The sequence below is a fragment of the Cajanus cajan genome, chromosome 6 (assembly GCF_000230855.2).
Source record: "Cajanus cajan strain Asha chromosome 6, NIPB_CcT2T_4, whole genome shotgun sequence".
NCBI lineage: Eukaryota > Viridiplantae > Streptophyta > Magnoliopsida > Fabales > Fabaceae > Cajanus > Cajanus cajan.
This window is the reverse complement of record NC_138522.1, coordinates 51744310-51756878: the sequence shown is the minus strand read 5'-3', so window position 1 is coordinate 51756878 and position 12569 is coordinate 51744310. Positions and strand designations below refer to the sequence as shown.

The window sequence follows — 12569 nt, the reverse complement described above, 5'->3', positions numbered from 1 at the left end:
GAGAAGCAAGAACAGACCCCTCCAAAGGAAAATTTGGAACTTGAAATTCCACCCACCTCAAATTTTATTTCTCTTAACTTGTAAATTCAGGGGATGTACTCTTTTTCCTCCTCAGCCTTTTTTCCCACTAAAGAAAAGGGTTTTTGGCCAAGGAAGGTTTTAACAAGGCACCCCTCAAAAATAAATCAACAAAGCAACTCCATTCCCAAACATTTTCGGTATTGGCACATTAACCATGACGACTAACCAAGGTCAAGTCTGAACCTTGATATGCCAAGGTCGAGTCCGAACCTTGAAATCACATTTTCTTAACCAAGGTCGAGTTCGAACCTTGATATGCCAAGGTCAAGTCCGAACCTTGAGATCACATTTTCTTAACCAAGGTCGAGTTCGAACCTTGATATGTCAAGGTCGAATCCGAACCTTGATATGTCAAGGTCGAATCCGAACCTTGATGCCAAGGTCGAGTTTGAACCTTGAGATCACATTTTCTTAACCAAGGTCGAGTTCGAACCTTGATATGCCAAGGTCGAGTCCGAACCTTGATATGCCAAGGTCGAGTCCGAACCTTGAAATCACATTTTCTTAACCAAGGTCGAGTTCGAACCTTGATATGCCAAGGTCGAGTCCGAACCTTGAGATCACATTTTCTTAACCAAGGTCGAGTTCGAACCTTGATATGCCAAGGTCGAGTCCGAACCTTGAGATCACATTTTCTTAACCAAGGTCGAGTTCCAACCTTGATATGCCAAGGTCGAGTTCGAACCTTGATGCCAAGGTCGAGTTCGAACCTTGAGATCACATTTTCTTAACCAAGGTCGAGTTCGAACCTTGATATGCCAAGGTCGAGTCCGAACCTTGAAATCACATTTTCTTAACCAAGGTCGAGTTCGAACCTTTATATACCAAGGTCGAGTCGAACCATGATATGCCAAGGTCGAGTCCGAACCTTGAAATCACATTTTCTTAACCAAGGTCGAGTTCGAACCTTGATATGCCAAGGTCGAGTCCGAACCTTGAGATCACATTTTCTTAACCAAGGTCAAGTTCGAACCTTGATATGCCAAGGTCGAATCCGAATCTTGAGATCACATTTTCTTAACCAAGGTCGAGTTCGAACCTTAATATGCCAAGGTCGAATCCGAACCTTGATGCCAAGGTCGAGTTTGAACCTTGAGATCACATTTTCTTAACCAAGGTCGAGTTCGAACTTTGATATGCCAAGGTCGAGTCCGAACCTTGATATGCCAAGGTCGAGTCCGAACCTTGAAATCACATTTTCTTAACCAAGGTCGAGTTCGAACCTTGATATGCCAAGGTCGAGTCCGAACCTTGAGATCACATTTTCTTAACCAAGGTCGAGTTCAAACCTTGATATGCCAAGGTCGAGTCTGAACCTTGATATCACATTTTCTTAACCAAGGTCAAGTTCGAACCTTGATATGCCAAGGTCGAGTCTGAACCTTGAGATCACATTTTCTTAACCAAGGTCGAGTCCGAACCTTGAGATGCCAAGGTCGAGTTCGAACCTTGAGATCAAATTTTCTTAACCAAGGTTGAGTTCGAACCTTGATATGCCAAGGTCGAGTCCGAACCTTGATATGTCAAGGTCGAGTCCGAACCTTGAAATCACATTTTCTTAACCAAGGTCGAGTTCGAACCTTGATATGCCAAGGTCGAGTCCGAACCTTGAGATCACATTTTCTTAACCAAGGTCGAGTTCGAACCTTGATATGCCAAGTTCGAGTTCGAACCTTGATATGCCAAGGTCGAATCCGAACCTTGATGCCAAGGTCGAGTTTGAACCTTGAGATCACATTTTCTTAACAAGGTCGAGTTCGAACCTTGATATGCCAAGGTCGAGTCCAAACCTTGATATGCCAAGGTCGAGTCCGAACCTTGAAATCACATTTTCTTAACCAAGGTCGAGTTCGAACCTTGATATGCCAAGGTCGAGTCTGAACCTTGAGATCACATTTTCTTAACCAAGGTCGAGTTCAAAACCTTGATATGCCAAGGTCGAGTTCGAACCTTGATATGCCAAGGTCAAGTCCGAACCTTGAGATCACATTTTCTTAACCAAGGTCGAGTTCGAACCTTGATATGCCAAGGTCGAGTCCGAACCTTGAGATCACATTTTCTTAACCAAGGTCGAGTTCGAACCTTGATATGCCAAGGTCGAGTCCGAACCTTGAGATCACATATACTTAACAAGGTCGAATTTGAACCTTCAAACAAAAAATTTGGGAACTCCTCAGAAGCCCCTTTGCTCTTACATCACTCGGTGCTTGGGGGGCTGGTGTACTGGCCAGCCGAGTTACCGACTTGTCCCTCACCAATCTGCTGACTCGGTCAAAAGTTTACCAGCCTAACCAAGTAGTAAGCTCATTATTGCCGAGCTCCTCAGCCCGATCATGAAACATGGACATCGGAACACCACATCGGCCCAAAGAGGCCACGTCATCAAACAAATAAAAATACAATCTTGTCACCGCGCTGCCCACGCGTTATGGGAACGAGGTGACGGTTATGACACATGGCATCATGACAAATAGGCGTACGCGAAAAGTCACGACCCCTTGTCAAGCTCGGTCTTAACTCCTCGACCTACGGTCTTCGGAACTCGGGGGGTTAGTGTACTATCCGTACTCCGAAGCCAAGCTCCGAGCTCGGTACCACATCACGAGCTGACCTCGGACACGCGCCACGCAGCGTCAGCTCGGCACTTAAATAGATCGTAACCGATCTCGGGGAATCTCGGTCTAGGCGAGATCCTCTGCCTAATCAAATCACAACTAATCTCAGGCCCAAGGCCCAACAAAATCCTAATACACATCAAGGTACGTGCATTATATATACGAGATTCATACTCATACAAACTCTAACTTTAGCATCGGAGTCTCTTTTGCAGGTACCACCCCCATCTTGGAACACAAGTGTACCAGTGAAGGAGGCTCACCGATCTTACCTGGTGGATCAGCTCTACAACAGATTTTCGGTAAGAACATATATAAAATGCAAAAAATAAAATCTTTCACGATAACATTTTAAGAACAATTATTTCATGAAAGTATTTGTAACTTTTTTAATTTATTATATAATTTAGTTATATATTAAACATAAATTATTTTCTTGTGTAAAATATTTTTAAAAATTTTATTCAAGGAAAATGTCTTTAGAAATTATTTTTATTTTTTTATTTAATTCAATTTTTTATCATGTTTATTTATCAAATTAACTTTTAATATTTTCAAAATAAATTATCCATAATTAAAAATAATCTTATATTGTTATATAAATTATTTATCTTCTATATTAAAAAATAATTTATACATTTAAAAATATTTATTTATATAAAATTTAAATATAAATTATATATTTAAATATAATGTTTATTTGCATATATAATTTATAAATTTAATTATTTAATAAAAATTTAACTTGTGAAATGTAGATGTTAAAATGCTAGTTATTTATATTTTAGATTAATCAAAACAAACTTATTTGATAACATAATTATTTTACTAGGTTCAAAACAAGGTGATTTAGTTATAAAATTACAATTAAGATATATAATATTAAAAAGTATAATTTATTATTTATTTTTATTTATAATATTATATTTTTAATTTAATATCAACAACTATATATGACCCTTTTTTCTCATATGAAAATTGTAACGACCCGACTGGTCACTACACACAGCACAGCACACCGAAATATCACACAGAAGGAACAAGTGTATACATATAGGGTCTAGAATATATACATATACAAGGTCCAAGTCTGGATAGAGTTAAAGTGTACAAAAATACATCAAACGCTACTACACCAAGTAGCTAAAACAACAAAATATCTTAAAGGATTAGTTCCGTCTGCCAGCTGCAGACTTACCACCAGCCACCAACCTATCCCTGCTCTGCTCCCATACAACGTATGATCATCGCAGTCCAAACACCAAGGAAACAACAAAGGGTAAGCTAGTGAAAAGAAATCAACATACATATATAATAATATGAATGTAAACAACTACAACTATCAACATATCAACCAGCTTATACTACACCACAGCATTCGGCAATATCAGCACCCCAAAGTGGCAATATCAGCACTGCATAGCAGCAACAACAACACCACTCTAGTGGCTATAACAGCACTGCGTAGCGGCAATAACAGCACCACAATAGTGACTATAACAGCACCGACATAGCGGCTATAACAGCATACAGCACAGCACAGCACAGCACAGTACAACAATATCAACATACAGCATTAACAGCTTACATCACAGCTAATAATATTCATCACAGCTTAAACAGCTTACAGCATAACACAGCACAACAAATTAGCTTATAGCACAGCTAAGTAGTATTCAGCACAGCTAACTACTCACATCTCGGCTCAATGGTCTATAGTACCGTAATATTATAATTCAATATTTAATAATCATCAATAACAACTCATCTCAGCGAGGCAACCTACATCTATTACAGCTTTAACATCATTATTCAGCATTATCACCTAGTCAGCACAGCATATTCATCAATTACAACTTAGTTCAGCATCAAACAACATCTATCAACAATTTTAGCAAAATTTAACAGTTATCAGCATATAAGTCATCATCATCATACGCGCCCGGCGCACTCATGGTTGCGCCCAGCGTGGCACAACCAGAGAGCACCAGGGGTCATCGCGCCCGGCGCAAGAATTCTCGCTCCCGACGTGACCCAGCCAGAGAGCCCAAGGCTCTCCCACGCCTGGCGCAATATCAATTGCGCCCAGCGCAAGCCCAGGCAGAGACTCTAAGGAGTCTCACGCGCCCGGCGTGGCCCAACCCGCGCCCAGCACAGGGAAGGCAGAGACCTCCCAAGGTCTCGCGCCTAGCGCAAATTGAATTGCGCCCGGCGCCCCCATGGCAGAGACTCCCAAGGAGCCTCCGCGCCCAGCGAGACCGAAATCGCGCCCAGCGCAGAACTAGAAAACCCAAAAATATGCCACAACTGGTATCGTGCCTGGCGCGGTCCCCATCACGCCCGGTGTGGGCCATCTAGAGGCTCTCCTTCTCAAGCTCGCCCGGCGCACACACCTTTGCGCCCGGCGGGCTTTCCTAAAAGGAGCCTCCAGGTGGTCTCGCGCCCAGCGCGAAGCTCAGCAGCAACTCACCAAGTTCAAAAATCTTGTCCAAATCCTGCAAAAATTCTCATTTCCAGCACATGCAATCCATCCAAAAGTTCTCATTTTCATCAAAGAGTTCAAAAGTGCTAGCTTTTTCAACATGCAACCATAATCAAAGAAAAACTCAAATTTCACCCAAAACCCCAAAACTCCATTTTTAACAAACAACCTTCAAATCCGCAAAGAGTCCATCAACAAGTGAGTCTTAAGCTCACTCTCAAACAATCAACAAGATAATCTAGCTTCCCTTACCTCGGTGCGAGAATCCGAGCTCCGGGAAGAAGAAGACGAACAACGAACGGAGAGAAAAGGAGAAGAAGAAACTTGGCACGGCTCAGCTAGAATTCCCAACACCTACTCTTGACCAGCACCTTGAATTTGAGAAAAGAGAGTGAATGAGAGTGTTTGAGTAAGAGTTGAGGGGATGAAAGAAAAGTGAAGTGAGTAGGGGAAAAGGAAATAAGGACGGGGGTTTCACAAAAATATTTTTCATATAAATATACTAAATAAGATATAAAAAAAATTGTGTATATAAGATAAGTGATTTAATGACTCTTATGTAAACACTGAGATTAGTCTAGTGGCTGGATGGGGAAGAAATATGGTGCTTAGAAGCATGAGGACTTAGTCATAAATAACTTTTTTTTTATAATACCATATAGTATATTAAATAATAAATTAAATTGAAAATTATAAATTAATTTAATTTAATTTAAATAAAAGAATTACATAACTGTATTGAAAAATTTAAAAAAAATTATGAGAGATATACTAATAAATGAATATAAATTATATGAATATTACTCATAGCAAACACACATATATATATAGAGGAGGGTTCGAACGACACCGGTGTAACTTTTACTAAGTGTTACACTGCTCAAGAACTTTATATTAATTATGAGTTTTGTAAATCCAACCGTTAGATTGAAAGTTCATATCAATTAAATCATATATACAAAATTTTATATTAATCTAAGATAATTTGATACTTCTTTCTTATAAAATAAAGTTAACGTAATATATTCATTTTAAAATATACTAAAATATGAACATTTTGATCACCTTTAAATTGTTGTTCAATTTTAACAAAATTTGATATACATATAAAGTAATATGAATTTTCAATCTAACGGTTAAATTTACAAAATTCGCAATTAATATAAAATTATTGAATAGTGTAACATTTAATAAAAATTACACTAGTAACTATCGTTTGAACCATATATATATATATATATATATATATATATATATATATATATATATAATTTACTCTATATATCGCAATAGTACAGTGAGAAATGAAGAGCATTGAATAAGTGTGTGTTTGGTTTGAATTTATAAACATAAATTTATACTCTCTCTCCACGTCCATATATACATTTACGGAAAAGTTGAAATTTTTTCCTTCTGATGAAACGTGATTTTTCACGTTCGAACGCCAACTCAAACACAGGTAAAGGATTTTGAATCAAACACTTGGCCTTCCACATTTCGATTCTCTATTTTAATATTTTTTGCCGAAAAATATTTATCACGCATATCGAAATACGGTACTTTATAGTGAAAGAGATGGTGTGGACTCTATTCATCTTAATAAATAGATGAAGCAGGATTGCAGGAAGTCATGGATTTAAATCGAATACGGATACAGACTCCGAAATTTTTTCCAATTCATCCTCCGAATAATTAAAATAATATTATTTTTTAATAAATTTATTATAAAATAATTATTTTATAATAAATTTATTAAAAATATTATTATTTTAATTGTTCGAACAAAAATTCGGAGTAACAATTCAGAGGCTGAATCATTAGTTATTTAAATCTCGTCCTAAACGCTGATTCTAACAACATTCTAATTTTTATTAGTTAATTTTTTTTATTGGTGAATCTTATCACTTAATAAATTTAAATTCATTATGATCATGATTTTTAATAAATTTCATTCAATATTTTAAAAAATTAAAAAGAGGTTTCTATGATAATTTTGTAGAAATAAATATTGCACAAATTTTATTACAACCAAAATATATAAGTTTGAAAATAAAATAAATAAATGATGAGATAAAGAAAACTACACAAAAAATGATATTATATAAATTATTAAATAAATTTTTTCTATATATATATTATCACTCTTTTATATATATATATATATATATATATATATATATATATATATATATTGTTATTTTGTACATCGCAATCTGAATCTAATCTAATTTGAGTGTCAGATACTGTAACACACTTTTTTTTAAACTTATTATTAAACTAAAAAAAATATGAGAAGAATTCAATAAATAAAAACTGTGACTCACAATATGTAATTTCTAATAACGTTTGACTATATTACAAAAAAGTATATTTCTAAGATTTGTCCTAAATAAAATACATACTTATATAGCAGGGTGAGTATTCAAATAAATCTACTTAGCTTGGTTATTAGATTTTTTATTGTTTTTGAGAAAGCATGGTTATCTTATTTTTATAAATTTGTAATGGTGACTTGGTGAGAGATACGAAGCGTTTATTTATTTATTATTTATTTAATAAAAAATGAAAGGGAGACGTCGAGTCGCCGCATGGCATGGCAGTAACAAGTCACTAAATGGACATTCCATTGGACAAAACAAAGTCTTCATCTTACATTTAATTTTAATTAATAATTATTTTTATATTTTTATAGTAAGATTCATTGGTGGATCTGCCACTTACATCAATTCAATTCCTATAAAGCCATTTCCTTTTCCAAATTTCTTCTCAATTCAATTCAATCATCATTCCTCATTCGTCAATCAGGGTTTCTCCTTCAACTGGTTTGTTCCCTTTCTCATTTCCCATCTCTGCATTCACGTTATCCTTTTTCATCAAATCATTTTTTTTTCTTTTCATAATTGGGACCTAAGGTTTTAGCACTGGCTCTGTCAAATAATCATCAAATTTTCAAACTTTTTATCTTGTTGGGAGAACGAGAATATGGGGTCAAACAATCATCAAATTTTCAAACTTGTTACCTTGTTGGAAGGACATTGGGTGGAAATTGAATCAATGTTCATTCAAGATCCCATTGGTGACTATTGAATTTGAATTTACTAACTTTGTTGTCTGATTCTTTGTTTTGTGCACGTGGGGTTCCAAGAATCAAGTCCAAAATGGCGGGACGGTCTTCTTTGAATCCACATGCAGCATCGTTTGTTCCACGCTCTGGAAATGGTTTCAAGAATCATGATGAGGCGCCTTATGATGATCATCATGAGCACCTTCTTGAATCCAACACTGAAAGCATCCCCGAGTCTTTGCAAGAGAACACCAACCCTGCTGCACCATGCACTTCATCATCGCATAATGTGACTGAGGATGATGAGAACGTGGATATTGGTATTCTAAAGATGACATTTCCTGACATTCATGTACAGTCCCTTAGAGATTTATACATGATAAACCATTCTGATCTGGATGATACTTTGGACATGCTCTGGCAGCTTGAGGTGATGTTTTATATTTCAATATTTTATTTAGGCCTTGTCTTGTCCTTTATATGTTTTGTGCCTTTATGTAGTATTTTTTGTTTAGGCTATGTAGATGTTGAATGAATCTGTGTAGATGTTAAAGAATCCCTTTCCCCTTTCTATTTTAATGTTTTGTTTCCCGTTTAAGATTGACATCTTCAGGATGCTTTGCGTAGAAGAAAAAACTTATTCTTATGGTTTTTAAACCCTATCAAGTGTTTTGATATTGCCAAAGGCAGAATTTGAATTATGGAATTCTTTTTTGCATCTAATTTGTGATTGACCATATTCTACATATTTCATGTCTTTCCGGGTCCATCGTTTTACTAGTCTCCTTTTAGTGTAGATGCTTTTTCTGTTCTAATGCATAATTATGTCCATTTTCGTGTGATCTTTGGTGTTTTTATACACTGTTGTGTGTGTTTTAGCTTTTGTTTTGATCTGTGGTGTTTGCATACACTCTTTAAGGGGTGGAAATACATGTCATAAGATTTGTTATGTTTTCTACTAAATATGTTAATGACGATGAAAGTTAAAATATTAATAATACTCATGTAGGGGCAGTCTGTTTCCTGTACATTGAATTGATAGAATTATCTTATATTGGTTAATTTATCAAACACCAGCTTATTCGCGAATAATTTTTCAAACCATAGTATTTCACAACAGCATGAAGTAATTATTCAATTTATATGCAATGTGCAAGATACTTCTTTATACTATAATTTTTGACCCTTATTTATTTTTTACTTTACAGAGTGATGACCTTGAGGCTTTTGACACACTGGAACATCTTTCAATTAATGATCATACAACTCCTTCAGAATCTGCACCAGCATCTGATTCTGCTTCAGCTGATGTTAGTACCGAGTCAAAGCCCGCGACATCAGCTAACGAGTGAATAATTGTGTGACTCAAATTGGTGCAAAAGTGTAAAAATAGGGATAATTACTCTGAACAGCAAACATACATGGTTTGATTTTGTGTTTTGTATAGTTCTAAGCTAGCTGCGCCTTATTTGCTTCTGGTCTCAAGTGTTTCGTTTTGATGGGTTTCTTGTGCTGTGGACCATTTGTTGTGCAGCTTTCACTTGTAAGAAATTGAAATGAAAGACCAAAAGTGATAAAAGGAAAAAAAAGAAACAAAATGAAGGTGGTTTTTGCTTGGGATTTTTAATTGCAAGTATCTTATTGCCTTACCTGCACTTTTGTGAAGATATCATACGAGTCAATAGTTGAGAATTATATTCACCTTAATTTCTTTTATGTGCAATAACTATAATTATATATCTCTTTCTTTTATCGTTTCTAACTGCACTGTTTTTTTTGGAAGTACTATGAAGGTTTTACAATGGAGATAAATACAAGTAAACTATATTCACTATTATATTCACCTTTTTAAATTTCTTTTACGTGCAATAACAATAATTATTTATATCTCTTTCTTTTTTATCATTTTATTTGTACGCATCTAAAAGGTATTCTTAAAGTCAAATGTTTAATCCAAGGTTTTTAACACACGAAAGTATACAAAATGTAGGTGATTTTTTTTTTATATTTATTTTACAAAATGTATGATTTCTACGAACTTAACTTTGATTATACTTGTAGGGTTGTACTCATACTTGTTGGGTTATTTATTTGAGGTTAACATTATTCAAGTATATAAATAAATACTTTGAATTATTAAATGTATGAAAACTATGTTTAATTATATCGTTTGACTGATTCATGAAATTGCAAATGTATACTTTTGTTTTTGGATGGCCTATTATGAAATTGCAAATAAACTATTTTTGGATGGTCTATCATATATAGAGTCACTCATTTTACAATCATTGTCATAGGATGGTCTATAAAAATTGGTATCCATCACAATTTTATTATTTTGGGAAAACTCTAGGAGCAAAAAGAGGATAGATGTTGTTTCATTGTTACTTACTATATTGATTTTCAAGTATCCTTCTCGGTTAACAGGTACACAATTTTATTCCTTATTTTCTCTATAACTTGTGATAGAGCCTATTATAATATTTGCTTATATAATTATTTCAAAATGTTTTAAATTTCCTTTAATAACGATTTTTTCTTTGGAAGTGGTTAAAGTTGACAAGTTGGGTTAGACCCATGATTATTCCCTTAATATTCTGTCTAAAAATGGGTTTATAATGAATTTATATTTTTAAAGAAAGTAATTTTGATATAATTATATAATGTTGTTTATAATTATTTCCAGAAGTATAGAAGTATAATTACCTAGAATAATATATATATATATATATATATATATATATATATATATATATTGTGTTTGTGTGTGTGTAATTTTGATCTAATTATAAAATGTTAAGGATTGGTGAATTGTAAAGGAATTTAAGATTAGTTTTGATTTATTAATTATGATATTCGATCACGTATTATAAGTGAAATTGATGACTAATCTTTAATGGAACTTTTAATAAAATTTATCTTCTCAATTATATTATTTTTGTACTTAAGACTTAAATTCGAGATTTTATTTAAAGAAACAAATTTCACACTATTTATACCAACAACTTGTTGGTTAAATGTTAAGATTATAGATTAATTGTTAAATAACTAACTAAAAAATATTTTTTAATCAACCCTACCTAGAATATCTCAATATAATAAATTTGTCTCATCTCAATAAAATAAAGCATAATTTAGTTTGCTCAAATTTAAAATTATTTTGTAACATTCAATTTAAAAAATAAATAAATTTAATTTGTTTAATTTTAAAAATGCATGTTCTCACTACATTTAACAATGACTCTTTCATTGTTATCATCATACTAACATTCACTTTGACATCATTATCATAGTTATCATTATCACTACTCTATCATCATTATTATCATTGTTACAACCACAATCACTATATCATATTATTACTACAACTATCGTCATTATTATTATTGTTGTTACTATCATTATAACAACTATTACTACAAAAATATATTTTTAGCTATTTTTTAAAACTAAAAATAGAATAATTAATTTTAAAAAATAAATTTTAGTTGTAGTTTTTAGTTTTTTGAAATTTACAACTTAAAATCACTTTGAACAATAATATTTGATCTTTCATACTCATCTAATTGATAGTAATATCCCGATTCCCACTTCGTCATTCCTAATTTTGGAAGGTATTAATTAGTTTATTACAATAATTAATATAAGTTTGCATAAGGATATTAATATTCTTTAACCTAATTCAGTGGACTTAAAAGATTTAGTAGTTCTACCAACTATAATTTCCTGTTTACAATAGATGTCATCCCATTTTTATTAATAAAAAATTAATAATTTGTATAATATTTTAGATTAAAATTTCATTGTCATTTTGGCAAAGAAAATGAAATATTTTTCTTCAACTGACAACTAAATAATTGGATTTTTTACATATGAACTATAAACATTACTAAAATATCTTTTCCATATATAATTTAAAATAGTTATATTGAATAGAATTATTTTTATATGATAGGAAATTTAGAATTTTAACTTTTACGAGAGTATTTTTAAGAATTTTATTTATTTTTAAATAAATTATTAATAATTAAAAATAATTTTATATTACAATATAAATCATATATTGCAAATCTAAAATATTATCTCTCCATATAGACTAGAATAACTTATTTTGAAAATAAACATTTAAAAAAAATAACCTCTTATTTCTTTCAATTTATCCTTTACATGTTCATTTAAGAATTAAATTTCACTATTTTTTTAACAAAAATATAAATAGCTAAAAATAAATTGGTATCACAATATAATTTTTATCATAAATTTAAAATATGATTTATATATTTAAAATTATTTATTTACAGATTTCAATCATAATATATTTATCCAT

At 32.8% G+C, this 12569-nt stretch overlaps 1 protein-coding gene across 1 annotated transcript; it reads left to right on the top strand.

Moving 5' to 3' along the window:
- Positions 1 to 7850: 7850 nt before the first annotated feature.
- LOC109792324 (uncharacterized) lies at positions 7851 to 9869 on the top strand. The gene is made up of 3 exons (XM_020351726.3): positions 7851 to 8000; positions 8324 to 8672; positions 9451 to 9869. Exons 2-3 carry the CDS (start codon positions 8337 to 8339, stop codon positions 9592 to 9594), a joined length of 480 nt encoding a protein of 159 aa, XP_020207315.1. The 5' UTR covers positions 7851 to 8000; positions 8324 to 8336; the 3' UTR covers positions 9595 to 9869.
- Positions 9870 to 12569: the final 2700 nt, after the last annotated feature.

Coding starts and splice junctions, on each gene's coding strand:
- LOC109792324 (XM_020351726.3), top strand. CDS start 8,337: ATGGCGGGACGGTCTTCTTTGAATCCACATGCAGCATCGTTTGTTCCA. Junction 8,673..9,450: donor ACATGCTCTGGCAGCTTGAG/GTGATGTTTTAT, acceptor TTTACTTTACAG/AGTGATGACCTTGAGGCTTT.